General features: G+C 37.4%; 2 protein-coding genes across 2 annotated transcripts; one reads left to right on the forward strand and one right to left on the reverse strand.

Moving 5' to 3' along the window:
* Positions 1-1,688: 1,688 nt before the first annotated feature.
* LOC139971900 (uncharacterized) lies at positions 1,689-4,327 on the forward strand. Its single transcript, XM_071978731.1, has 3 exons — positions 1,689-2,006; positions 2,916-2,992; positions 3,593-4,327. The coding sequence occupies exons 1-3, from the start codon at positions 1,838-1,840 to the stop codon at positions 4,184-4,186; spliced, it is 840 nt and encodes a 279-aa protein (XP_071834832.1). The 5' UTR covers positions 1,689-1,837; the 3' UTR covers positions 4,187-4,327.
* A 1,821-nt stretch (positions 4,328-6,148) lies between these two features.
* Positions 6,149-27,551, reverse strand: LOC139971899 (kinesin-like protein KIF6). The gene is made up of 20 exons (XM_071978730.1): positions 27,348-27,551; positions 25,527-25,711; positions 24,910-24,952; positions 24,305-24,409; positions 23,606-23,715; positions 22,621-22,750; positions 21,147-21,265; positions 20,740-20,827; positions 20,247-20,390; positions 19,606-19,692; positions 18,436-18,539; positions 16,603-16,708; positions 15,533-15,725; positions 13,687-14,028; positions 12,849-13,004; positions 11,637-11,757; positions 11,204-11,339; positions 9,513-9,883; positions 7,966-8,078; positions 6,149-7,648 (listed from the first exon to the last, which is right to left on the reverse strand). Exons 1-20 carry the CDS (start codon positions 27,405-27,407, stop codon positions 7,632-7,634), a joined length of 2,730 nt encoding a protein of 909 aa, XP_071834831.1. The 5' UTR covers positions 27,408-27,551; the 3' UTR covers positions 6,149-7,631.
* Between the last annotated feature and the right edge of the window lie 74 nt (positions 27,552-27,625).

Here is a 27,625-nt window from a genome sequence, read left to right on the forward strand (position 1 = left end):
CAATCCGCTGTTTCTTTGATCCATTTCAAGCTGATCCTAATTTGGGAAGTGCAAACGTAAGAGGAAACAGAGAGAACGACTTTTGTATTCATTTCTAGTCTATAATTTTTACGTTCATAGGTGTGAATCCTCGCAAATTTCGGCTCCGAGTTTTGACCGACTTTGTATCAATTTTGGATTTGCACAGGGTGCTCCTCCCACCCCCCCCCCCCCCCCACCCCCACTGAATGTACATAGTATACCTGTACCGAGTTCTAAGGTACAGGCCTAGTGAAAATGAGGAGCATAGGCCTAAATCTAGCCTACGCTAAACGTGGATTGCCCTCTTGTTTCCCATTTCATTTAACAGAGTTATGTTCAAAGGTTATAGCACCATGACTGATCTCTTCAGTAAGGCAGAATATGTCACCAAAACAGGACTAGCATTGGTAAAATACAGGTGGCAAAAAACCTACAGTGGATTAACGACCTTCCTCATTCTGGACGCAGAAATACTAAATCGGCTACGATGAAGCTTTGGTCTGCGCATGCACACCTCTTTTTGTACCCGTTGCTACATGCATGCAAACAGCTGTATTCATGTCAACGATTTTGTATACAGTGCCTATAGGCGCGGCGCTAGATTGATGACTCCTATATTTTTCACACACAAAAACGGGCAGCCAGTACACGCGCGCGTCAGCAGACGTACGTTTTTGACAAAAGAATTTCTTGCAGCACGTTCGTTTACACTGATGAAGCCAACTTGCACGTATACGCGTGGATATTAGTTTGACTGTTCTTTTCGTAAAACTGCTTTGTCGGGCTTCCAATATGGCTAACAACACTTTCTTCGTAGTACAGAAGAGGAACAGTAAGAGCAAGAATAAAATAACCCAGATCAGGGACATAGCTAGACTTCTGGTTTGAGGTGTGCCCAATGCTTTTCGCCAATAGTTTTCCAGGGAGATGGGGCAGTAATTACCTATTTCTGAAATGTGTGGGAGGGAGAGGGCATGGAAATTATTGGGGAGGGAAGCAACGCAGAAGCACACCGGAAGATATCAATTCATTTGCAGGTATGATGTAACATATATGAGCTCTACAATGAAACCAACCAAACACCTTGGTCATCCATCCTCGAACATAAAAGATTGGGATATTTCGGTCATGTAGCAAGACTCCAGGAGGACGCTCCAGCAAAGGTTGCTTTAAGAGAAGCATTGAGACATACTGCTAAACCAGTAGGAAGGTCCGTGACTACCTTGCTTGGAAAAATAAAGTCGCAATTTAAGGACGTTAACATTAACAATTTCGAGGAAGCAATAAACCTTGCGCAAGATCGTGATACGTGGCGGAGGTTAATCACTGAGCATGTCGGATAGACGAGACTCAACTTACTACTACTACCGTAGGCCTACTATGTAGGCCCTAACATATATTTTATGCATATTCCTAATTATGCGGCAAAAAACAAAATTAAAAAGAACACCACGGTTTCAATTTCATTCAGAAATCAAGTATAGAGTCTTCGGTGATGTAACTTATTCTGGTTAAACTTTGCTTTCAATAACTAACAAAACAAGTAGCCTATATATCTAGCATCTTCGCGCTATACAAAATCTTTGGATTCATGTAGCTGCGCACGTGACTGAATAGTATTTTAAGATGAGACGCGCACGGAATGAATTTTGCGCGCTTGGCAAGCTCATCACATGCATATCATCTGCACAGTAGGCCTACTAGTGATAACGTCCAGTACATCAATACATTCTAATACTTAAAAGAAATAGACATGAAGGCTGAAGAAGTAATTCATCCTTTTCATAAATCGAAGCTTCATTGAGACAATAATCTCATGGGGAATGTCTTAAGTCGTGGCAGATCGGTGCTAAGACTCGATCAGGGTTCATACGACATCAGTGAAGCAGAGAAGCAAGATTCGTTTACTCGTTGGTTGCAAGATCCATCCAAATCACCACCGAAACACACGGTAGACGTTGGCATGGACTTGTACTTCCAGCGAGGTAAGTATGATGGTTTTGACCATGTGCAGATTCCCACCCAATAGTAGAATGAATTACACTTCGGGGAGTTTCGAAACAATGATTTTACTAACTTTGCGCATACGTTGAAGTTAACTGTATAATTCCGCTAATTTGATGTAACAATACACGAACGTGTCTTAAAATACAACATGGATGATTTCTATATTCACTGTGGCAAGTTTGGTCCTTTTCGTTACGACTTTGTAGAGTAAACTTGTTGTTTGGAAAAGTGGTTACAATTTGACTTACGAACATGGTTACTGTATACAGTGTCTTAATTATGTCAGTACAGCTTCATATGTATAACACGTTAACATAATTACCGTACACCACCATACGCTGCTATGAAAATTGTTACTTTCTGATGTTCTTCGTATATAAACTACGTTCTGCGGTTTGCGGTAACCTGTCGTTGCTGGAAGCAAACATGATCCTTTGAGAGATAACAGCCTAATGAAGATATTCTTGATTTTCCTCTGTGATTTATTTTATCCCGCAACAATGTTATTTCATTCGTTGTAGGGTCGCCAAAAAAAAAAATCCTGACATGATCATTCGTTGAAGTTCACGGTAAAATTCCGATATAGGCCTATGGGTGAAATATATATATATATGTCATTCCTTGTTGCAATTTTAGGCGTTATCGGGTTGTGTAGATTTCAACTGCGTTCGAAGAACGTGTTTTAATTTGGCATTCAAAAACGGCAACGAAGAGTCAAATGTGTATAACATTACGTAGAGTCACAAGAAACAACATGCGAATGTATTATACTACCGTACCGCGCTATTGTAAACAATACTTTAAGGTGGATTTAATACTTCTGTAGTTTCTAGTTTAATACACTTATCTTTTCTCTCATTTCCATTGCATGTCGGACCAAACATCAGACGTGGTCGGTAATAACAGGTGTTCAGGCTCTATAAGTGGACTTTTAGTACCCACCAACATCAGTCAAACATTACTGGTAAAATAAATGATTTTTGTAGTTAAGATACGATGACCCTCTTACGAATTTTCACATCGCGACACAATTTAAAAATCATTATAATCATCAGTACCGTTTTACCTCTAAATATGTTACTACTGTTCCATAGCAAAAAGTGAAAGAGAACGGTGAATTAAAATATTAATAAATCCATGCATTACTATCATATTTATAGTCAACTCTGAAGATGACATATTTGGTAAGGTCTGTACCAAATTTGGAGTAATGTGTCCTGCAAAAAGTATATACTGAAATGATGAGTCGGGTCGGGTTCAGTCGTACAGTGTGCGGTGAGTTTTAGTAATTCTAACAGCAACCTCTTGATTAAAAATGGAGGGCAAATTTGTATTTTTCTTCATCTGTTGCAATCAAGCTATGAAACAAACTTGGAAATTCATTTCAGTTCGTATGTTTACGAGCTCAATCACACGAATAATTAAAATAAAGAACAGAAGAAGAGAAAGTAGGCTATACAATTTTCATATTTTTTCTTTCCTATAGGATCCTTGATGGGGACTTGATTGTCCCTCCTGATCCTTTTTTTCTACTAAACATACACGAGTCTTTTTTTTTTTTTAGGTTCCTGGCTCCGTACCTCCTAGATGGCCATCTAGATCCTCAAATCATGCACCAGCTGCTTCAATCTTGCCGAGACAAGGTCAGCAAACATCATTAGTAAACAGAGAACATACGGCCAGACGTCGACCTCAATGGCCAGTAAAGGAACGAACTAGAGAGTCCACATCTGATAGGCAACCAGACAGAAAGACAAATTCAAATAAAAACCGTTCCAAAATGTCATCTTCACAAAATCACAAAAAGCGTCGAAATAGAAAAGTAGTACCTCGTGAAGGTTTAAATGAGGCTGTACCTGCTGAGAGTAACCCTCGTGACCAACCCAGTGACGGTCTTGCGCATGCACCGACGGTTGTGGATAATATCCGGCATACGGGGAGACGCAAGCCAACCTCTAACAACTTTGAAATACCATGGGTATCTAGTGAGAAGGATGGCGCTCACCAAGGTACAGGCGCAGATCCCAATACTTCTTCTGCAAGACCTGAAAGATCACGTGGATCGAAGCAGGCGAAGGTACCCGACGCAACTGGGGCCAGTGATCACGAAGAACGTACGTCGTCAAGCAAAGAGAAAGTTGAACGACGTCATCGCTAAATCCCGGCACGACTTCAATTATTTCAACTTGTATCACAATAAAATACTCAAGTTGCAGGACAATGTAGATATTATGAATTTGATGTTGTTTACGTTGAATGTACATTTCATAGCTCCGTTCGTGATTACACAGAAATGGCAACCCAAGTAGAAGAGAAATGGGTGCTTGAAAACATAATTCGAAAGTAATGTCAACGTGCACTTTCTTTTGGCCTCTACCAACCCCCTGCCCCCCCCCCCCACAAAAAGCCGTAACAGATGATATGAAAAGATCAAGAGACATTGTTATTCCCTTAGCCTATAATGCATCAATGGCTACTTAACTGGAGAGAGCTGCAAACCCCTCTCCTTATATAAGAAATAAAGCTCATACAAAAAACTTGAAAAATGCCCGCATTTGCACATGATACTCTCCCATGTGGCTATGGAATACTATTTATCCCCCCCCCCCCCGCACCTGCGTTTAATTCCTGTTACACTTCAGGTGCATACAATATCCTATTTAATTATATTATCTCATTCCAACGATTCCAGGTTTTAACCCATACAAAAGCATGCCAAACAACTTGAACATTTAATGGGTACATAAAAAATGTTGACAATAGCTTTCAAATCAGGGCTCAACTTGATAACAAACTTTGATGATCATAATAGGCATTGTTGCAAGGGCGTAGGAACCGGGGGGGCTGGGGGGGCGCCAGCCCCCAGTGAAAAATATGGGGGGAGCGGAAGTATCGTTCCGCCCCCCCGCTCCGCAAGTCAGAAAACCCCTTTTTCATTTCCAAATGAGAAAAAAATCTCATTTGAAGCACCAAATTGCATCTAAGGCCAGGTGAAAATGCAAAATTCTTTACAAAATGGAGTGGGTGTTGAAGTGTGCTATATTGCACCAAATTGCATCTGAGGCCACCTGGAAATGCAAAAAAATTCCAAAGGGGAGGGGGACACCCCTCCCCTTAGACCCCTCCCCCAGGCCGGCCATCAGTCTTCAGCCCCCCCACTCAAAAGTACCTTCCTACGCCACTGCATTGTTGCATCTATTCTGGGTTCTGTGAGTTTGTGTGAGATACTGTATTACTTGCATTGAGCGTTCTAATCGATAGTGACAAATCCGTCTCTTTCATAACAATCTCTCTCTCCTGGTCTTCTGTAACATCAAACTGAGCCACTGTAATAGTTTGGCATTAAATTTGTCACAACTTGGTGGTCATTAACAAACTCAACAATGAAAGAAAATATTTGGTATCCTGGAAACATAATCTGGAACTTTTAATCTACCAAACTATAGCTTTAGGAACAAATGAAATGATGGGGTAAAATCTGCTACAGTTTTAGAGTAAATAAACCATTAATGATTAGCAATTCCCCAATTTAAGAGTAACAAGTGGTTGACATATCAACCTTTTAGATCAAAATCATTTCATGGCTCGGGCAGAAAAGTGAAATCTTACAAGTAATTACAGTATTTTGTGTGATTTATTTCTTCACTAATTTTCTGCAGCATCTGCAATATTGATTTATGATAGTTATTTATGAGACCATTAGGAACACTTTCTGGTCAACATTCCTGAGCTACATTAGGGAGATTCCAACAACTTTGAGGTGCTCCAACCCCCCCTCCCCCCTCCCCCCCCATTCCTCTCTCACCCAAAACAACCCTTCCACCATATGAACCCTTCCCAGAACATCCAAGCCAGTCACTGACGAGAAAACTGCATGATTTAATGGCAGAGTTCATGTTACAGCTGATTCCAGCCATATCCAGTGATTTTCATGCCTCAACCACTGCATGACTTCAGTGGTATTAACACTACGGGAGAAACTTCGCCAAATAAGTTTGAGTCACATTCTAAATCTAGTGACTGGAGTCACGACTCCTCACAACACTGATAAATTATGACTCTGCGAATTCTAATTCTTGACTCTGCTTCTTTTCACATACCATCACAAGAATAAAAGAAGTGAGGCAAGCAATTTAAATTACTCATATTTTATTTTGCTTCTTAGAAACATGATTTCAAGGTGAATGGTTAAACAAGCAAAATGCTAACCGAAACAGTCAAGGCAATATGAAATGAAATAATCTCATTAAATAATCTGTAATACTTCTTAGTTTGATTATGAAGAATATCACCATGGCCTTCATGTGGTGCTTAGTGTGTGAGAAACATTAAGAAAACAGTCATCATCATAAAATGTTTGCAGTATTTTTCAATACTTACTGCAAGTTTATATATCTGTAGCTCTGAATAGTGAATACAAATATTTGGATGAAAATGAGCATCATTTGCAATTATTTATGGTTTGGTAACAGGCAGGATTTGAACTAAAAAAGTTGAGTAGATGTGAATAAAGTGATTCAGCATTTATAATTTCAAATCAAGACCATCCCATATAGATTGTGGCCAATTCAATACACGTATCCTTCCCCCCTTCCCCATCCTCACAGCCGCCCACCCCTCCTCATGCACTTCAAGGTAAATCACAAATATTTGAAGTAAAATTTGTAGAAATAAAATGATGTGGCTTTCACCCATATTTTCATTAAAATACAGAAATCTTAAACACAGACTATGAGCACCATGAAATAGCTACCAAGGAGGGCAATATGCTGCTGGTAATAATTCAAACTGCTCCGCCCTATTTCTAACATTTTTACAGAGGAAAATGGAAGCCAAACTAACTATTCACCTAAAACATAACAAGTGATGCTGGTGCAACAATTCCCATCTGATGTTTTCAGCACCATTCCCAGATTCAAGGTTATTCAATAAACTGGACACTCAACCTCAGAGAATCACAGCTAGGATGTTAGGGCCCATCAATCCCCTTCTCCAACTAAATCAATACAACATATGATCTCACACTAAAACCATATGATTAGATTATTGTGCACATTCCAATATGATTGCCAGTTGCAAGGCCTTCACTGGTCCAGTCTCAAGGGGGCTCCACACCCACAGTATCACCAAACCAAATGAACATAAACTCACTAGTATATGTTCCATACCCAATCTTTAGCTATAGGTAACTCTACACTCACAGTACCACCAAGCACATTAACAATCATGCAATGGTAACTAGTCCAAACCAAAGGTAACTCTTAATATGTAGGTAACTCTACACTCACAGTATCACCAAACCAAATTAAGAACAACTCACAGGTAAGAGGCAAACTAAAGTGTTTCCACCACTAGTTCAATTTTTGTTATTTAAACCCCAAGATGACTGATTTGAAGCATGCTGTACCCACAGAGCTCCATTCTGTACCTTTGCATCTAGAAGGGATGACAAAGCTGGTCAGAGAACACTCTTTGTTTGCTGTTGTTCATCATGAGATGTACTCCAGTAATCTTCAAGCCTTTTCAAGTGAGAGTCCTCAAGACAAGTGTCCCCTAACGATGTCAACTTTGGTTATTGTCAATCATCACCCGATGGTTAAATGTCACCTAGGAACTGAATCTGTAAACAAAAACAAACTAAATGTATAAAGATATGAATTGAATTTAAATGATAAAAAACCCCCACTAAAAAACCATTAAAAGTAAAGTAGGTATTACAAATTGAAGATTTACAGAATTAAAACAACTAATAATATCAATAAACAACCTAATAATAAGCTGTTATCATTTTAATAAAACCTTAATTCAGTACAATGTACATTTTTTCATACATTACCTATTTAAAATTAACAACTTTTTCTCTCCATTGAGGTAGGGTGGGGATTGCTTCAAAAAGAAAAAAAAAAAGGGAAAAAAAAAGAGTAAATTCCTTCTAACCTTTTCTTTGAAGTAGATTTTGTCTTGCTTTGATAAAAGCCATGATATCAGCATCTGCTCGTTTATCTCCTGTCAGAGGTATACTAGAATGATTCTCTGACTTAGGAAATGATCTAAAGTGCAAAAACGAAAATAGCTGCATTATTAGAACAACAAAATTTAAAGCAGTAGTCAAGCAGACGAATATGTACCATTGAAACCGTACCTTTAGCTGTTTTAATCACAATCTGTGTTTTAATCACAATCTGTGTTTTAATCACAATCTGTCTCTTTCTAACCATAAATAATCATTCCATTAAGATGTACATACACAATGATAAAACCTTAGTTTTGTTCTTACAAAGTACTCATGAATGGCTTTGAAATCTTTGATTACACATTTCTAGCTATGCTTCCTTAAAGTGTGCGTAAAGTATCTGCTTCTACTTGCAGCATAATCTCGCCACCTAATTAGCCTTAAATGAAGGCTAGTGTCTAAAGATGTTGCATTAATGAGATAATGTTTAAAATATTGATCAAGTCTATTGCTCCTTGCATGAACATCAAAGGCTACACCTAAACATGTTTCCATACTACACAATCAAGGCTGAGCTAGTGTATTGTAATTAATTACTGAGCTATGTATTGTGTTTCCATATTACACAATCAAGGCTGAACTGACTATTATAATGAATTACTTAGCTATGTACTGTGTTTCCATACTACACAATCAAGGCTGAGCTAGTATATTGTAATGAATTACTTAGCTATGTTTTGTGTTTCCATACTACACGATCAAGGCTGAGCTAGTATATTGTAATGAATTACTTAGCTATGTACTGTGTTTCCATACTACACAATCAAGGCTGAGCTAGTGTATTGTAATGAATTACTGAGCTATGTATTGTGTTTCCATACTACACAATCAAGGCTGAGCTAGTCTATTGTAATTAATTAATTAGCTATGTATTGTGTTTCCATACTATACAATCAAGGCTAAACTATCTATTGTAATTAATTACTTAGCAATAAACTGGATAAATGCAACATTTTTGCCAGTTCAATTATTTATTTTCACTTGTGTAAAACAACAAGGATAGAACAAGTATCAATACAAAGCAGTGGATGAGTTCTGAAGATGCTAGACGCTTTTACATGAAGCTCTCCTATTACAGAATTGGAAGAAAAGCAATACAACAAGAGGAATAGAAAAGAAATAAGAATAAAGAAAAAGTACAACGAAAGAAAAATAAATAGAACGTAGTTGATCTTTACCCAAATAACAAGTGACATTTTAATATTTTGCAGAAAGTGAACAACATGATAAATAAAAAAATCACAGAAAACTTTCCCCAAGTTGAGCGAGTCTGGTTGAAAGTGAAATAAGCTAAGGAGACAACCAAGATGATTAGATTAAAAAAAGTGATATCATATCTGAAATGTTATGACATATAACTTTTATCTTATATAGAAGTTTGATATGAATTTCACATAAAACTTGTAAAAGCAAACGAAAATGTTTTTGACACGTATATATAATGGATATATATTCACACAGCTCAGTTTACCTTGTCTTTTCAATATTGCTGCTATGTGCAGGATCTCCATCAGGTTTCCTATAACTCTCATCTCTCTGACTATGATTCAAGGCTGATAGTCCCAGAGGGGGCACTTTCGGAGGCCTGGAGTGATCCTCTCCGATATTTGAATTCAGGGCATCAACAAGTGCATTTCTTGTCCTTGCAGAATGTGCTCTGTGTTGCCTGGGCTTAGAAGACCTAGCTGATTCCTGATCTACATATTCATGAGTTCTTTGTGAATATTCATTGGAAGTATGAATGCTCTCCAGAAGATGTTTCTCTGGAGATACAGGAGGAGTCTTCCATGCCTTCCCAGGGTGTGAAGGGGGTCTGGAGGGTATTGTTCTATTGGTGTCTGGCTGCAGAAGTAATAATAAAATCATGAGTTACCATAAATAGTTCACTGCAGTTTTATTTAAAGTTAAACAAGTGCAACAAATATTCATTATGCTAGGTATCCCAATATCCCTGTTAAAAAAATGAAGCACAATTTGTAGTTAAGTCATATAATAGTTTTTTCTCCATCCTGCTTATAAATTATCCAAAATCTTTTCCAATTACTTTCTATAATCACGAACAAAGCAGTGAAAATCTTTTGTCAGGGTTAAGGTCAATGTAGTGCAGTGTTGTGGTCAAAAGAATTAGCGGAAAACAGTGCAGAAGTAAACACCAGTTACTATTTCAACTGTAAATCCATCTGAAGACTGCATAGGATCTCCATATAAAGACTTAAATTAAGTACTGCAGAATAAATTACATCAGATCCTGACAATTCTGTGAGTGAAGTTCAACTTTGGCCAATCTCATAAAATAAAAAAATAACTGTTTTCAGTACTGTGTAGAAATGCTACCCATGTATCATAACTTCATACTGTTGTGCTTTGACTGATTTGCCTTCCTTGTAATAGAGAGTAGTTTCTGCCCCCCCACTTCCCCCCTCCCCCCTAACAAGGAAAGGATCTTAGGATGCAACCTGCACTCTCTACAAGTTGTTTGGAAAAGTGGTTCAATGCATCACCAAATGTGATCCTCTCTGCTAATGCTTAAAGAGGAAGCTAGAAAACCCTCATTTTATTTATGATGGAGATCTTTGAGAAGAGCCACTATCCCAAAGATCTACAGGAAGTCTTGCTTTTGGGAGATATTGAGATTTAAATGTAGTTTCTTTGTGTGTTGGGGAGGGGGGAGAGGGGGGTGGTCTACCATTTCTGAATCAGTGATATCATAATGATACAATGAGGTGAAACCTTTCACTTTCACCTTTGTTTGCATTTTTTGTTTTTCGTATTTTAAAGTGGAAACTCATGTCAGTAAGAAGTCATGTTGATAACTTCAATATTACTTACTCAGCGTGACATTTGCAAGAACCCATCTTTGTACAGGAAATAAACACTCAACAATAAATACAGTAAACCATTAAAAGAAGCATTCCAGGATATGTGGCTCGATGACATCATATTTAGACTTGCTCAAGTCTTTAGTCTTGTTGGTGAAGGAAATAAGTAAATACTAAAACTGCAATATCTCCTAAATGGAATTTGATTTTTCTTCATTGTTTGTGGGTGTTGTTTCACGACATGTATCTCTATCGAAAAGACCAATAATTATGGATGGGGTTGTTTTCTCTTTAGGATATCTGCTATTCTTGGACTCTAACCTGACAGGGATTATGGACTTACCTGAAGCATGGCAGATTGCTCTGCCCACCAGATCTCAAAATCTTTCTGCATCTGAAGTCGGGATTTCTCCAGCAAATGTTGGTGATGCTCTATTTCAGTCTTCATATTCCTCAGGTCGGTAAAAATTTCTTTATAACTGCCAAAGAAATTGTAGAATATTCCTCTGTAATTCTAATGAATTCATTGTGTTTCTGTTCATTCGTGTTTCTGACACTCACATAAATTGATAAACTCTGAGTAAGTACCCTAAGTGACATTCACACACAAATGAAAGATGGTTTGACAGGCCAAATGGTACTCAAGAGAACCTCAAGAAATTATTATCATTTAGAGCGGAGACCTGACCACAATCGAGTAGACCTGAATGTCAAATTTCAAGTAAGTTTCTATCATTCTCTTTAAAAAACTGAAAATTTTAGACATTTCTCCTTACCGTTCTTTCTCTTCCTCCATCTGCTGCTGCATGGATTCTTCCTCCCCGTCCGGTTCTCCATCTTCATCACCTTTCATCGCTCTCTGCATACGATGATGCTGAATGTGACTCTTAAGTTTATCTCAGTAAAAAAAACACCATGAAGGAGAAAATAAATTATCTGGACTTACAGAACAAAATACTAACCCCCCCCCCAAAAAAAAAAAGGGGGAAAGTTGATAAACAATATGCAGTTTTGCTGCAAGCGCTTTGGATATTGCAGTTTTCCCAGTATGTAAATTACTGTAAAATTATGGGCAAACCTTTGAAGTAAAAGAACTCATCAGCTACTGAAATTAGAACCAGTTATCTCAGGATTATAGAACCAGTAGTCTCTGGATAAGAACCAGTAGTCTCAGGATTAGAATCAGTAATCTCAGGGTTAGAAACAGTAATCTCAGGATTAGAACCAGCAAGCTCAGGATTAGAACCAGTAATCTCAGCATTAGAACCAGTAATCTCAGGATTAGAACCAGTAATTTCAGCATTATAACCAGTAATCTCAGGATTAGAACCAGTAATCTTAGGATTACAAGTCCTGTGAATTTACTCACTAAAGTATCCAGTCTTTACTTGGTGGCAGTTCTTATATGTGGAGTCCTTCGCTCAAGATCCGTGACAAACGCCTTACAACATGCCGCCTACAATATTTATTTGTATGTATTTTTAGATCCTCCTGCAAGCAGGAAATCGCGAAGAAGCCTCATTGGCTTATCAAAGCCACAAGCTGACCGAAGGCAGTCTCTTAGATTCATACTTAACCTCCATGATTATGAATTGTCAATTGTCAACAACTCTGTAACTAGATGTCATACATTAATCTTGGAGTGACTCAAACTGGGGACCCTATGATTGGAAGGCACCGGCGTTAACCACTGAGCTAACACTCCTCCAATATCAAAGTCACTTGTACAGACTAAAACTACTAGCAATTCCATTATTGTTGTATTTATCATCGACTGAGAGACCTTCAGCCTTCACAATTTATTTTCAACATTGTTTGTGTCTAATATTATGCAACTGACAAATGTCTACAAAATTCTCATCTTTCATCAATTCGATGATGTTACCAAGCAAACTAAACTTTTGAAAACGTAACAAAGAACTTTTAAAACAGATACTGCTCCGATATACTGCTTAAGAATTAGAAGAGACTTTACACAAAAATCGTACTTATTCTCTGTCTGGACTCATTGACTTCTTTTCCCAGACCTTTGGCTTCTGCATATCTCTGCTTCAAGTCCACTTTCTGCTCCTCGATGGTGACGTTTTGTTCGTAATCTCTTTTAAATATCTCAAAGGCCTCCTGCCTCCCAACAGACATATCTCCTGTGCGTATGCAACATTATAATAAAGTTCTTTAGTATAAATATCTTCAAAAGTATTGAATATCGTTGATTGTGACTGTCCGACATATTATACTAACAAACGACTCACGCCACACAAAACCTTGATACAGAAAACACTTTGATCTAATGTGTTATTGTCATGACGACCGGTTTTGCTTTGTTTAGTTTACATGTTACTTGGTTATTATGTGTTATACAGTAAGTGACCTGCTGGACGAGCCTACTAAGGTTTTCTAGAATATTTCCTTTCACAATGCATGTGTACATTCCTATATATTAGTTGACATATGATTTTCCATAAAACAAAATACATGAAACAAAACTTGATAAAACCTCAACAAAAAAAGTACCACCATTCTAGGCATATGCAACAAGGCTTACCAGGCAATACCATAACAATTTGAATACTAACTTCTGGACAAATATTATTATCATCAAGCAAGCAAGTTGGCCAAGTAATTATACCATCTCGGAAAGTGGGGTTAGTAATATCTCCTGCTGACAGTTTTGATTCTACCTCCAAAAATATGAGGAATTGGTGACTCAATGACACGAGACTGCATACTATATTGCTATTGAGCTTAGGCCAACTCTCTAGACAAAAAGTAGTTAAAAAAAGTATATGTATAAATATATATTTTGTAGAAGAATTATCAACGCACCTAATATTCTTTTACTTCTGCTTGGTTTCTTCTTAACGTCCTCCTCACTATCTGTCTGAAGACGGCTGCTATACCTATCGTTAGAACTATGGCCGACCGATGACCGTTGGGTGGAGAGTGACCTGTTCCTCGACATATCCCGGACGGAGAGATCCGACTGGCTGGTCAGTGGACCGAGGGAAGACTCGGAGAGAGAAGAATTTCCATTGGTCAGTTTGTGATCAGCTGATCTGGAGTGTGTCCTAGAGTGAGGTCTCTTATGCAAATGAGCACCCTGTTGAACCTGACTGACTGCATCCTGGGCTCGCTTCTTTTCTTTTTTCAACATGTTGACTAAAATATCTGGAGACGGATCGGTCAAGGATAAAATGGACAAGAAAAAATGTCTGTTTAAAGAAATGAAGATGACCAGTAATGGCAAAGTGGCTCTTGGGTTAGGGCAGCTGGTGAGGTAGTGTTGATCTAAAGGTAGAGCAATTCTTGAGAAAGGGGGAACTACCTCGATGGCATTTTGGAGAAGAGAATAAACAAGATTATTTCACTTGGCAATTATTTGAATTATTTAAATTGAGAATGACGTCTCTCATAATTGTACATTGGAATGATTATCAATGAATGATTATCAATACTGGCTGATTTTAATTATGATGTTCGAGGCGCAGTTTTCTGAGATGAGGAAGACACCAGACAGATTCTTACAAAATCCTGATGCAACCATAATAAGCCACATCTCTATCCTTTGACCTAAAAAATGATACAAATGATTGACCTCAAAGGTCTTGATAGACAATAAATCGAAAATAAACATAATTAACATTTATATGTGTGAGGCTTTGTTTTAAAATGTTTCTATTAAAAAAAAACATCAAACTAGACCTACTTCCAAGTTTCATATGACAACACAATGCTGCACACAGTCGAGAGGCGGCAATAAATCAGTTAAAACTTTGTTTTCTTTTGTTTTAAAGGAAGACCTACCACATGTAACAGAGGGCATGTTACAACTTCCTCAAACTATGGATGGTAATTAACTATCTATGCTTTCACTTACTCATATTTGACACAAAGTATGAAATGTTATCCATCAGCTGCTTTAACATCACACCTTCCTTATGTCTGGTGACATTTTAATCTCATGTTAATTTTAACTCATTAACCATACTTTAATTCTAGCATAAACAAAAACAAACTTCAACAGAATCAGGTCTGTTGAGGCCCGTTTTACAAATTTTTTATCCACACTTAACGACAGCTGGTTCCATTAACAATGTAACGTCTCATGACCAGAGAGAAACTTTTGTTAATTTCTAACATTTATGTCATGAGCATGGCTTTAAATCTTTTCTTGATGATATGGCATCTACCTGGAAGACAGTTATTTTACAATGCAAAGCAGACACATGTGAATGTGTCAGAAGCCAGAATGGCCTAAAAACCTTTCACTGCACATCCACTGGCTCCCCAATTTACAGTTTTTGTCAGTATGGATTATTTTTTCCCCTTACAGTTTTATAAAGTCTTTTAGTTTTCAACCCAAGCAGCAGCAGTACTTGATAAAACCTATACTTTCATATCAGATATACCTAAGCAAGCCTACTTGGCATACAAGGGTCATGACAGCAGACATTTTCACTACCTGTTAATGTCACACTAACTGCATAATATTTGGATAAGAGGAAAAAACCCTCATAGACTTCATTAAGATGAATCTGGTGGGTGACAGTGAAGTATGGTGCTGATACAATTAAATGTTGTTCAGCTCCAGTGAGATCAGATTAAATCAATTTGTTTTTGAATCAATATTGACCCATACTGAACTGGCGGGATTTTCTCTTGTCAAGGATACTAATCTCATTGTCCCGTTGTAGGATTAACCCCTGCAGTTTCTTAATCTCTTCATCCCTAGGAAGGCCTGAATGGGTCGTTAGGTAAGAATCAGTTCCTGCCTCTTCTTGTCCTCCAATCTTCGTTTGAGGTCGTTGTTGATTTTCGGGAGCAGATGCTGATCTCTTGGCTGGTACTTTACCTTTAGCAAAATTCTGAAATGACAAAGCACACAAGCATACATATATAGCCTAACATGTTATTGAATGGTGTGTAAGACTTGCTTACATCAAGTGATGTGAAAACCAATGAGACTGATTCTCAATGCTGTGAAGACATAAAATCATCAACAAACACAAGTAAAATGCCATCTTATTCTTGATCTGAAATGTTGTAAATTGCATGATTATTTCACATCTAAGAAAGACAAACCTACTACTACCACTTATATAGAATGATTTCATCAAAATAGACCAGCCAAACTAACTCTTATTGGAAATTTAATTAACATAGTTTATATCAAATGTGAATGTATTGATAATGTAAGATGCCTCATCCAAATTATCAACACCTTCACTTGCAAACATCCATGTAAGAAATGTTTGTGAGGGATATACGCGAAGGAAATCTCAAATTTGTTGTCTTCACAGAAATGCTTTTTCCATCCGATATCCACTAACTTTAAGCCTAACTGACAAAGTGATAATAAGATGGTTGTCTCTGATATCCATGATTAGCATGAGAGGTATGTTCCAATGTTCAACTGTGAAGTTTTTTACTTTCTATGTTCCATGTTGGTCTTTACACTAATAATTTACAATATGATATTTAATGGAAAAGAGCAATGAAATTTATGGCTAGAACAGGATTTGAACCAATGGCCAGCTCTGGGTTACAAGCTCAGCAACTTATCAACTGGGCAATCCAGCCTTTAGTTGGTGGTGATCCCAGCATCCTACCAACTGAGCTATCCAGCACTCTGTGGATGACTATCCTGTAAAGCCACCAATATGATATTTAAAAGGCAGAAAAGTTAAACTTAATCCACTAAACTTAAACCAACATGTTATTTATCTCTTGTCTTAGATATACCTTTAATATCCTGAAAGCTTCATTTATTTTTCTCATGTCTGCACCAACATTGAGCACAGCCTCAGGATCAGGATCTTCAATAAACTGCTGAATCTCTTCATTTAACCTAATAATGAACAAGAGATGAAAGTATTAAGCAACTTCCAAAGGGAATGCAAATTGTAGGTAATAAAGTTACTTACAGAACACTTCTTTCTCTTTGTGTGTACACTTTCTTTGGTGATCTTTTACTTTACTTTTACATCACCTTTTTTTGAGTTGAAACTGATAAATACAGTATCTCAATGTTAGACCATAGTAAAATCCCACAACTCAATAGTTTGTTTTTTCACGTTTCATGTCAAATAGTCAAGCAAGAGTAAAAAACTGTTTTCATTTTGAAACAAGTGTTTCATACAACTTGGAAAAGTATTCAGTGATGGAATGTTGAGAATTGAATCAAATTCAATAATTAATCACTCAATTTAACAAAATGCAGAAATAAGAATGTACTAATTTGGTTAACTTGCAATGATCCTATTTGAATGAATAACCATGTTTTCCAACATTCCTGGCCAATCTCAGAAAATTGCTTTAAGCTGGTGTCAGTGATCTTTTACTTGAATATGAGTTTTGTATGTATGAATGACATGACATCTTCCACATCAGAAAACCAGATCTGGCTAATTCTAAATTACATCCATATACCTAAAATCATATGGAAATGAATGTGTCAATCAAAAATGAAATAAAGCATGCATTTTCTTGTACAATTAATGTTATCTATCAATTAGAAGATAAATAAATTCATTGAAACATTTCTCATCAAATATGGCTGATTCATCCAAGAAGCATCTATAGCAGGGGTTCTCAAAAGGTAGACTACAGGGCCAAATCCGGTCCACCAGACCCTTAAGACCGTAGGCCTGAGCATCCTACCAGACTACTCAGCACATTTCTCAGGCTAGTTTAAGTGAGTGGTGGAAATAAATAAATCAACGATGAAACAATGAATAGTTAGTGTTCCCTTCTGAATCAATACTAACAGATTCATGCCGAAAGATCTCTTTAACACAGTAAGTGTTCTCTTCCAAATCAATACTAACAGAATTCCTTCTGAAAGATTCCTTTAATACAGTAAGTGTTCCCTTCTGAATTAATACAAACGAAATCACTTTAACTAATTGTTCTGAATTCATACTGACAGCTCCATTGTAGTGTTCTCAGCTCTTCCAATTCAATGCTTACATATTATCTTACATAAATTGTTCTTTGGGAATCATAATTGTTAGAGTACCTAATGGTAAGTATTCTGAATTCATACTTACAAAATCCCATATAAAATGTTTCTGAATCCATACTTACAAAATCCATCATAAAACATGTTCTGAATCCATACTTACAAAACCCCTTACAAAAAGTGTTCTGAATCCATACTTACAAAATCCCTTATAAAATGTTTCTGAATCCATACTTACAAAATCCATCATAAAACATGTTCTGAATCCATACTTACAAAACCCCTTACAAAAAGTGTTCTGAATCCATACTTACAAAATCCCTTATAAAATGTGTTCTAAATCCATACTTACAAACACCTTTATAAAATGTGTTCTGAATCCATACTTATAAAATCCATCATAAAACATGTTCTGAATCCATACTTACAAAATCCCTTATAAAATGTGTTCTGAATCCATACTTACAAAATCCATCATAAAACATGTTATGAATCCATACTTACAAAATCCCTTACAACAAGTCTTCTGAACGGAAACCAAATCTCGACCATGTCTCTTTAGAAAATTTTTTGATTTTAACCACTTATTTTTTATATTCTAATCAGAATCTTACCTTTCCAAATCTTCTGCAGACAGTATATCTGTTCTTTGGTCCTCTGATGTAAGAGATAGTTGGTTTTTTAATTCCTGGATTTCACCTTTTAATCTTGCAATCATCTGAAATGATTGAACAACAAACATTATGACTGAGCCATTTTGCCATTTTATGGGAGGTTGTGGATTCCAACTCTGGCCAACTGAAATACGGTGGGTTGTTCATCCAGGAAAAGTCCATGGATTTCCCATTTGAACTAGACTTCCAGATTGTAAGAAATAAACAAGCGAGCAAAAACTGTAAAGTAGATACCCACCCGATAATACACACAACTGTCAATAACACATATTGTTAGCTCTTCCTTGTCCCAATTTCCTTAACATTGTGATTTCTGTTGATGACTAAATATATTGTCTAGCTCTAGCACGTACATAAACTTGTGGTGAAATTCAGTTATCAAATATTGTATTCGGTTTAATTAAATTGCTCAAAATTTTTCCCGTTTCACAATGAGAAAAGTCAGTTGTAATCAGAGCAAAGTGCTTCTCTATCTACTACATACTGAAACAATGTACTTTTAATACTGAAATTACAGGGCATTGACCAAGATTTTTAAATATGTTTAAGAGCAAAATTATAGAGTTATCCTGTGCTTGCTTCTGATCCTGACCACTTTGTAATGTGTGTTGTTTGCACCTAATAAATACTTCTCCTTTTTAAAAATTTGTAGTAGGTATGTATAGCAGGTTCTTATATTGTAAGTATATAGTAGGTATTTATAGTAGGTACTTATATAGTAGTTACCTATTGTAGGTTCTTATATAGTAGGTACTTATATAGTAGGTTCTTATAGTAGGTACTTATATAGTAGGTACTTATAGTAGGTATTTATATAGTAGGTACTTATAGTAGGTATTTATATAGTAGGTACTTATAGTAGGTATTTATATAGTAGGTACTTATATGGTAGGTACTAATAGTAGGTACTTATATAGTAGGTATATAGTAGGTACTTATAGCAAGGACTTTTACAGTAGGTTCTTATATGGTAGGTATATAGTAGGTACCTATAGTAGGTTTATAGTAGGTACTGAAACAGTAGATACTATTCCAGTACACATTGCTTCCATGGAGCACCTCAAAGGAGGCAGCAATATCGGGGCTCTTTATATTTACAGACAACCTTACCACTTTTGGATCCAATTCTTCATTCAAAAAGGCATCATTTTTAATGCGAGCAACTCTCTGGGCAAATCTACACGTCGAAATCGACTCCTGCAAGATAAAAAACATTTAAATGGAATATATATGAGATGCTTGTTACACATAACTAATAGTCTTGGCAACACAGGATGCTTCAGGCCCTCAGCAACCAACCTTGGACACATATTATTAAAATATCAATACTGTTATGATGAGACTCTCTTTATGATCTATCAGGGGCTATCACCAAAATGAGAGTAATTTGATGGTCAAAGGACAGTAGTGGATGACGTCCGATTTATTAAGCAATAGCAAATGATTAAACTAGTTGATGAAACTCATTGGTACCTATTGATGGAACTGTTCCGGTCTCTTGCCTTCTCCATCGTATTGTTTTGGGATTTTTTGTACATGTTTTTGTAATTTTATAATTTTCAAACAGACTTTTGCTTTGCAAATATTCATAGGACATGATATACCCTACAATTTAAAATTAACTTTGATACTGCAATTCATGAAGTCTTTATCTGTTTACATTTAAGACAACTGTATCTACAAAATTTGAAATGAATCAATGACTTTCCCACTGGGCTTTATTCTTCCCCTCTGGGAAAAAATATACTCACATCAATATTCTTTTTCTCGGCCGAGCAGGTGGCAATCATGGAAGTCATACAGTTTCCTCCCAGACTGTCTCGCAGTACAGAGGTCATCATAGAGTTACGGTACGGTATGTGCTGACGAGTCTTTTCTGATAGGGCTACAATCACCTGATGTCAGAAAATAGTGCGAATGAATTAAATTGAAAAGTAATGATGATGTAAATAATTTTTGAATTCAAACAATTTTTATTTTCATACATTTCATATCATATTGAATGTGGTAACAAGGTAAGGATGGTGGAAGTTTGGTTGGGGTCCTCGACTGCCAATTTTTTGTTATCACAGATGGATGATGAATCATAAAAAACATTCATATCCTTTAATTTGAGGTGAAACTTTCAACCATAATAAACAAAAACTCTTGACTCGACATCAAAATTGTTCTGATAAATAGGAAAGGAAAGTTTGGGTAATGAATGTATCTCCAATGGTTCAAAAAAACAAACTCAGAATTTACCTGCTCCAAGTAATGCAGTGATAAGTTGATATACTTGGCCTCAGTTAACAGATTCCCTCCAACACCTGTCTTGCCTATTCTCTCAGATCTGTGGAATTGAAGAAGCAAAATCATTTATGATCTTCTATTAACTACCCTGGTTATTCAAATGTTTTTGCATAGTGACCCCAATTTGGACCTTCATCATCTTAGTGACCCTCCAGTGTTACGGCCTGGGTAAGGGGTCTATGCCAAGGAATCCCCACCCCCCCTCACTTGAGATATTGTTATGTGATTAAGGGCACTTAGTTGCAGAATGGTGTTATATTTTGCAAATAACAATCTGGCATTGTACAACAAGAAATTTTCCTTCTGTTCTTAACCAAAGTAATTAAGATGGTAGAAATCTGATGAAAGTGACTCCTCACCCAGCGAGATCCACCAGATGAAGCTTTGCTCTTTTCATCGTGGCGGAACCTGCCTCTCGTCTGGACACGTGAATGGTAAAGATGCAATGTGACCTGGTTGATGCTTGGTTCATTGGAGTCTGAAGAAATATGTCAAAATGAAGAAAAAACAAATATTATTGACATAAACTACAACTGAACTGATCAAATTGTCAAACAAGACAAGAAAACATATCTACTCTTCTCCTTCAAATGGTTCATTGAATCTGGAATGACACATTTGAGTGCCACAGACACATCTGCAATGTATTAGCATACCACATCATCGATCTTGGTAACCCAAAGATGATTATGGCTACCCCACATTGACACGAAGGTGATTAGTAATAAAAACCTCAAAGCAACTGGTTTGGGCATTGACATAGGAAGACACTTACCTGTCTCCTAAACAATATACACTCTGACCTACCTATAATTCAATAATAATGTACAGTCCTCCCCCCACCCAACCATATCCCTTCCAGTCAATGTCCTCTCCCCCCCACCCACCCATATCCCTTCCGGTCAATGTCCTCCCCCCACCACCTATATCCCTTCCGGTCAATGTCCTCCCCCATCCACCTATATCCCTTCCGGTCAATGTCCTCTCCCCCACCCACCCATATCCCTTCCGGTCAATGTCCTCCCCCCACCCACCCATATCCCTTCCGGTCAATGTCCTCCCCCCACCCACCCATATCCCTTCCGGTCAATGTCCTCCCCTCACCCACCCATATCCCTTCCGGTCAATGTCCTCCCCCCACCCACCCATATCCCTTCCGGTCAATGTCCTCCCCCCACCCACCCATATCCCTTCCGGTCAATGTCCTCCCCCCCACCCACCCATATCCCTTCCGGTCAATGTCCTCCCCTCACCCACCCATATCCCTTCCGGTCAATGTCCTCCCCCCACCCACCCATATCCCTTCCGGTCAATGTCCTCCCCTCACCCACCCATATCCCTTCCGGTCAATGTCCTCCCCCCACCCACCCATATCCCTTCCGGTCAATGTCCTCCCCCCACCCACCCATATCCCTTCCGGTCAATGTCCTCCCCCCACCCACCCATATCCCTTCCGGTCAATGTCCTCCCCCCACCAACCCATATCCCTTCCGGTCAATGTCCTCCCCCCACCCACCCATATCCCTTCCGGTCAATGTCCTCCCCCCACCCACCCATATCCCTTCCGGTCAATGTCCTCCCCCCACCCACCCATATCCCTTCCGGTCAATGTCCTCCCCCCACCCACCCATATCCCTTCCGGTCAATGTCCTCCCCCCACCAACCCATATCCCTTCCGGTCAATGTCCTCCCCCCACCCACCCATATCCCTTCCGGTCAATGTCCTCCCCCCCACCCACCCATATCCCTTCCAGTCAATGTTCTCTCCCTTCCAGATCTGCTATCCCAATGAGAGAGGAATCACATTGACAATGAATCCTACAGTAATGTTACCTCTGCAATCATTCTGTTGGTATCGCCCAGAAACAAGAGGTTGAGGGCCTCCTCCTCGCTGGATGCAGGATGGAGGGATAGGTTTTTGAGATGCATGTTACCATCATTGTCCTCCATTAATGACACTTTTCTGTATCAGGAATAAAACAAGAACTAAAAGTTATGCAATTCTTATTTCAAAGTTTGCATTTGAATTTCAAACTGAAATGGTGATATCGTTTCTATAAAGCATGTTTGAATATCACCATCCGCCAAAAACTTTTTTTCTGCATCAAACAATATGAAGGAACTTTATATTTATGAATATGCCCGTGTTGAAGCCAAAACTTCCCAAAGAAAGAGGAAGCAGACAACATCACAGAAAGTCGTCTGATATATTTTAGAGCGTAATTAAAAAGCCACTTGTAAAGCTGTGGGTAAAACTGCTATTCCCAACAAAACTTGTATTTCCACCCCTTTCGGTGAAAATGATGAATTTAAATTTCAAGCATTCCAGAAATGTTAGGAATATTAAAAAAGGCAGGGCATTAATCGAAAATTTTTGAAGTTCTGGTGTCTATAAATAGTATAGTCAAGAGGATACATGATTGAAATTTAAGAACCAGATCAGATAAATCTAAATCATAATTATAAATCACAAACTAAGTTCCAATACATTATGAGGAAATTCCGGTCAATTTTTTTCAAAGAGCACACACTTCTTTGGTCTTCTAATCAGCAGAGATGACAATCACAACTTTTCTATGACTACTTACTTTAACATCAGTGCTTTATTTTACTGATTTGTTTTCTTTACTTTGAAAGAGAAAGAAGAAGACTATAAACCATGCACAAAAATGTATTTGAACTTTCCCAGAGTATTAACAATGGTTGGTACGCTTGGCCTGATCAGTTTCAAGATAAGCAGGGCTTCACTAAGGAACTAGAAACAAAGCTAATAACATTGCAAATGAACAATATCAAAGGATTCTCCTTGCATACTTACGGTAGGTCTTCAAGTTTAGTAGCTTCATGTTTTGGATCCAGCAAGTCATAGCCACTATCGTTGTAAATCTCCAGATAGGAAATGTGAGTTGTGGAGACATAGTCAGGACACTGAAAGGAAAAAACAATAATACGGAGAAACTTTGATAGTTATTTTTGGTCATTTGTCAAACCAGAAAAGATCCACACGATTGGAAACATCTTCCTGCCTATAAGCTATATCAAATGAAAAAATAGGTGAAGTATACATCCCAGCCCACATGAATCACTACATTTGTTTGCAAACCTGTGGGTTGATGGGATTCTGTACTTGCATGTGGTCACTTCATTGAAACAAACTACCCAACAATTTAAGCTGTTTGACGAATTCCAATCTCACAAGCCGGTCATAATGGTGAGACTCCCTTCCAAAATCAATCCGGAAAATACACAGATGCAAAAAGGCCATTTCAGTTGCATACATATTTACATTCACAAACTACCATTGTTTGCTTTTGTTGATGCCATAAACAGAGACCAACTACCTGAATACTCTACCAAATGATAATTATGCTCCTTTGAAGCAACTAGTGAAGAAGTAACTTGACAAATAGTTGCAGGAAGAGAGGATTAACAAACAGCTGGTTACCCAGGGTCAAAAGAATATTCTGGAATTTTATAAATTTGTACCTATGTGATCTTACCATCATGTACATCTTACCTTTGAGTTCTCTTCAAATATATAGCTCAGTGTTCGTGGTATGATTCCCCGGTCAATGTAACGCTCAGCCCCACCAGTGATGGTGAACGTTTTACCGCTCCCAGTCTACCAGAGAGAAAAAGACAACTTGTATAAACGACAAAGAGCGTAAACACCAAAAGGTCAAGGTTATGAAATTCTCTTATTATGCTAGGACATTTTCACTTTTATCATAATGTAAATAATGACTGGTAACTGTAACTTGTGCTGATACTGGTTGGGCATTTCATATGGTATATATTTAGATTGCAAAACACTGTACTGATTCATTTGCCACTGGAAGCAGGGCAGTCTAAGGAATACTACTATAAATATGATTTATGAATCAAGTCAAAATACAGGACATGAAAGAAATCCTCATGTTAAACGAGTAATATGGAAAAATAGTTCAAGATAAATCATAGCCTTGTTTTGACCACGAAAGTCGACTTTCGCATGATCATGTTGGTATTTTAAATTTTGACCAAGGAAGGTGACAGTAAATACCTCCAATCTTAATGATTCCTTTTTTTCTTTTCTTTTATTTGAACAAACAACAGTGAAAGAAGTAGAAATTATGTACAAACCTGGCCATAAGCAAAGATTGTTCCATTGTAACCAGATAAGACACTGCAAAATAACCGGAGTTCAAAAAGTTTGAGATACATTTCCAAGGAAGGATACAGAGCAGTGATATCATACAGTTGATACAAGGGGAAATTCCAATTTTTATTTTTACCTTTACACTATCAAAACTTTAATGAAACATTCATAACTAAATGATATATTGCCAATCAAAAAATGTCATCTTTCACATCTATGAAATGAAAACCTGATACCACAAGTATAAGGCAAGGCTGCATCAAAACACTAGGTCTACATTAAGTAGAGTTTCTTGTAACTAATTATGATAAATTGCTTTCAAGAGAAGTACAAACTTTTTTCAAAAAAGTAGCACAAATGTTACAAATGAATTACTTTTGGTTATAAAGGGGGGAGGGGGTACAATGAGTTAAGGCATAGGTTTGGAAAAATACAAAACATTTAAATAAAAGCTGTTTACATACTATACATGATATTTTCAGAATCATTTTTTCCAGTGTCCTGCACATACTTTCCCAAATTTTGCATTATTTTTTACCTTACTTTGAAATTGGTTCTCATATTTAATCAAAATGACACCCAGTGCCCACATAAAACTGACCTGTCTATCACATCCTTTGCTACATACTCAAAGACCTCATCTTGTTTCACATTCTGGTCAAAGGATCGTTCAAATTGAAAGGAATATTCTTCTTTTTTGTTATTGATGAAACCCGCTGCTAGATCTTTGGGGACAGCAAACGAGAGCTTGGTACCAAAATCATCATTTTCTTCTATGTCATACAACTGAAGAGAGAAATTGACAAATTGCATTTCGTTTTGGTGGGGTGAATGGGGCTGAATCATAATAGTTGGAATGAACATATAGAAGTCCTGCAAGTGCTGCTCTCATAAAAAAAATAGAAAACAGAAGAAATACTATGAAATGTGCTATGAACACTGAAAAATGAGAATTAATATGGATTACAGGTCATCCTTTTTTGACATTGATGTAAGAATTGGTGACAAGCAAAATACTAATAATTTGGAAGGAATTCAGAAATTATGACTACAGAATGCTGTAAAGAGTTCAGATAGGTAGACAATGAATAGTTTATTTCGGAGGTGTCCATTAGAAACTCACAAATATAATTGGCTCTTACTATGATAACATTTTCATTTGAGATTCTGGTTACAAATTGAAGATAGCTAGAACTTTCTACTGGCCTATTGAAGACAAGGAAACACAAATTTTGCATTTTGACACATTAAATTTATCCATTTACCATAAGCTTTCACAGATGTATGCATACTCTTAAAGGTATTTTGTTCTTTGGTTAGTTCATTTTGATGCTGGTCTAAACCTTTCTAATCTCATTCTGGTAAAATGTATTCAAACCATCAATAAAATCACATAATTGAAAGAAAAAAAAAGAAGTAGAACAGTAAAATCAAAGTTGTCATACACTATCCGACTAGTATAGTCAGTATTGCGAAGTTCGGCATACTGCGAAGTTCGGACACCCTAAGAAATACACGATTTCACCATGAAAACCTACAGGAAGAGCCAAATTTCACCAAAAAGTACGAAGCTACAGTTATTTTCTCTCCAAAATGACCCGTGTGCAAGAAATTACTTACATATTTGTCAATAAAATGACGAAGATCTATGAAGTCTGTTATAATTACTGAAAGAGCAACTGCGCCACCAATTTTATCACCAGCGCCACACTGTGGGTTGCGTGTCCGAACTTCGCAATACTCTAGCAAAGAAATACCAGTTCCACAATCACGAAGAATCTTCTTGGAAAACAACGTAAAAACAGTTTGCAGGAAAGAAAGTTTGGCCGTGTATTGTGCTATAACACAATTCTCCCACCATATGAAGTATATTTTCAGGTGATTTATACCAGAAGATTTAGTTTTGGGTTGTTTTAAGTCTTAAGTGTCCAAACTTCGAAGTCACCATGCTACTACTGATACTAGGCTAGTAAGTAGCCTTGTTGATTACATATAAGTTTCTCTGGCAATATTTCAGATGTGTATTGAACTTGCAGAAGACATCAAGAGAGTTGTATTTCATAGACCTACATGAGTGAGCATTTCCTACCAGTACCAGTGGTACCACTACACACGGCCTAAGTTAGGTTAAGTTAGGCATGGCCTACCAATCCCATATCATTATATCAGAAAATTGATGAATAACAATTACAACTTAGCCTAGTCTTATAAGAGTTTGCCTAGGCTAGAGCTCACCCACAATTAACAAGATCTTCACACTATCGTCAGGAAGCTTAATTCTTCTACGTTAGGCAGAGCAACTGGCATTTTGTTGTATAACTAGGCTAGTATAACTATAAGTTAAACGTAGGCTAAAGTATTAAGCTAACGTAGTTACGGCTTATACTAGCCTATATCCCAATGACAGTAGCCGAGTCCTTACACCAGTTCTGGCTCTGGTTGGCTTGATCCGACAAAATATTTTGATTCCTTGCTTCACCATCGTTAAACATCCGGCCCACCTTTTCAAGAATACCTAAAACAGCTTTTACTTGTGCATAATTAATCGTCAGTCGGGACCGCTAATGAAGTTTGTTAGGTGAATGCGTGTGATATTTACCTGTAAAACGACTTGATCAAGTAAATAGTTTGGTTTCTAATGAAGCTACTTCTGCGCAGTAACGATTGTCGCGATACGATACAGGGTAAACCTAAAAGTGC

The sequence above is a fragment of the Apostichopus japonicus genome, chromosome 8 (assembly GCF_037975245.1).
Source record: "Apostichopus japonicus isolate 1M-3 chromosome 8, ASM3797524v1, whole genome shotgun sequence".
NCBI classification, from domain to species: domain Eukaryota; kingdom Metazoa; phylum Echinodermata; class Holothuroidea; order Aspidochirotida; family Stichopodidae; genus Apostichopus; species Apostichopus japonicus.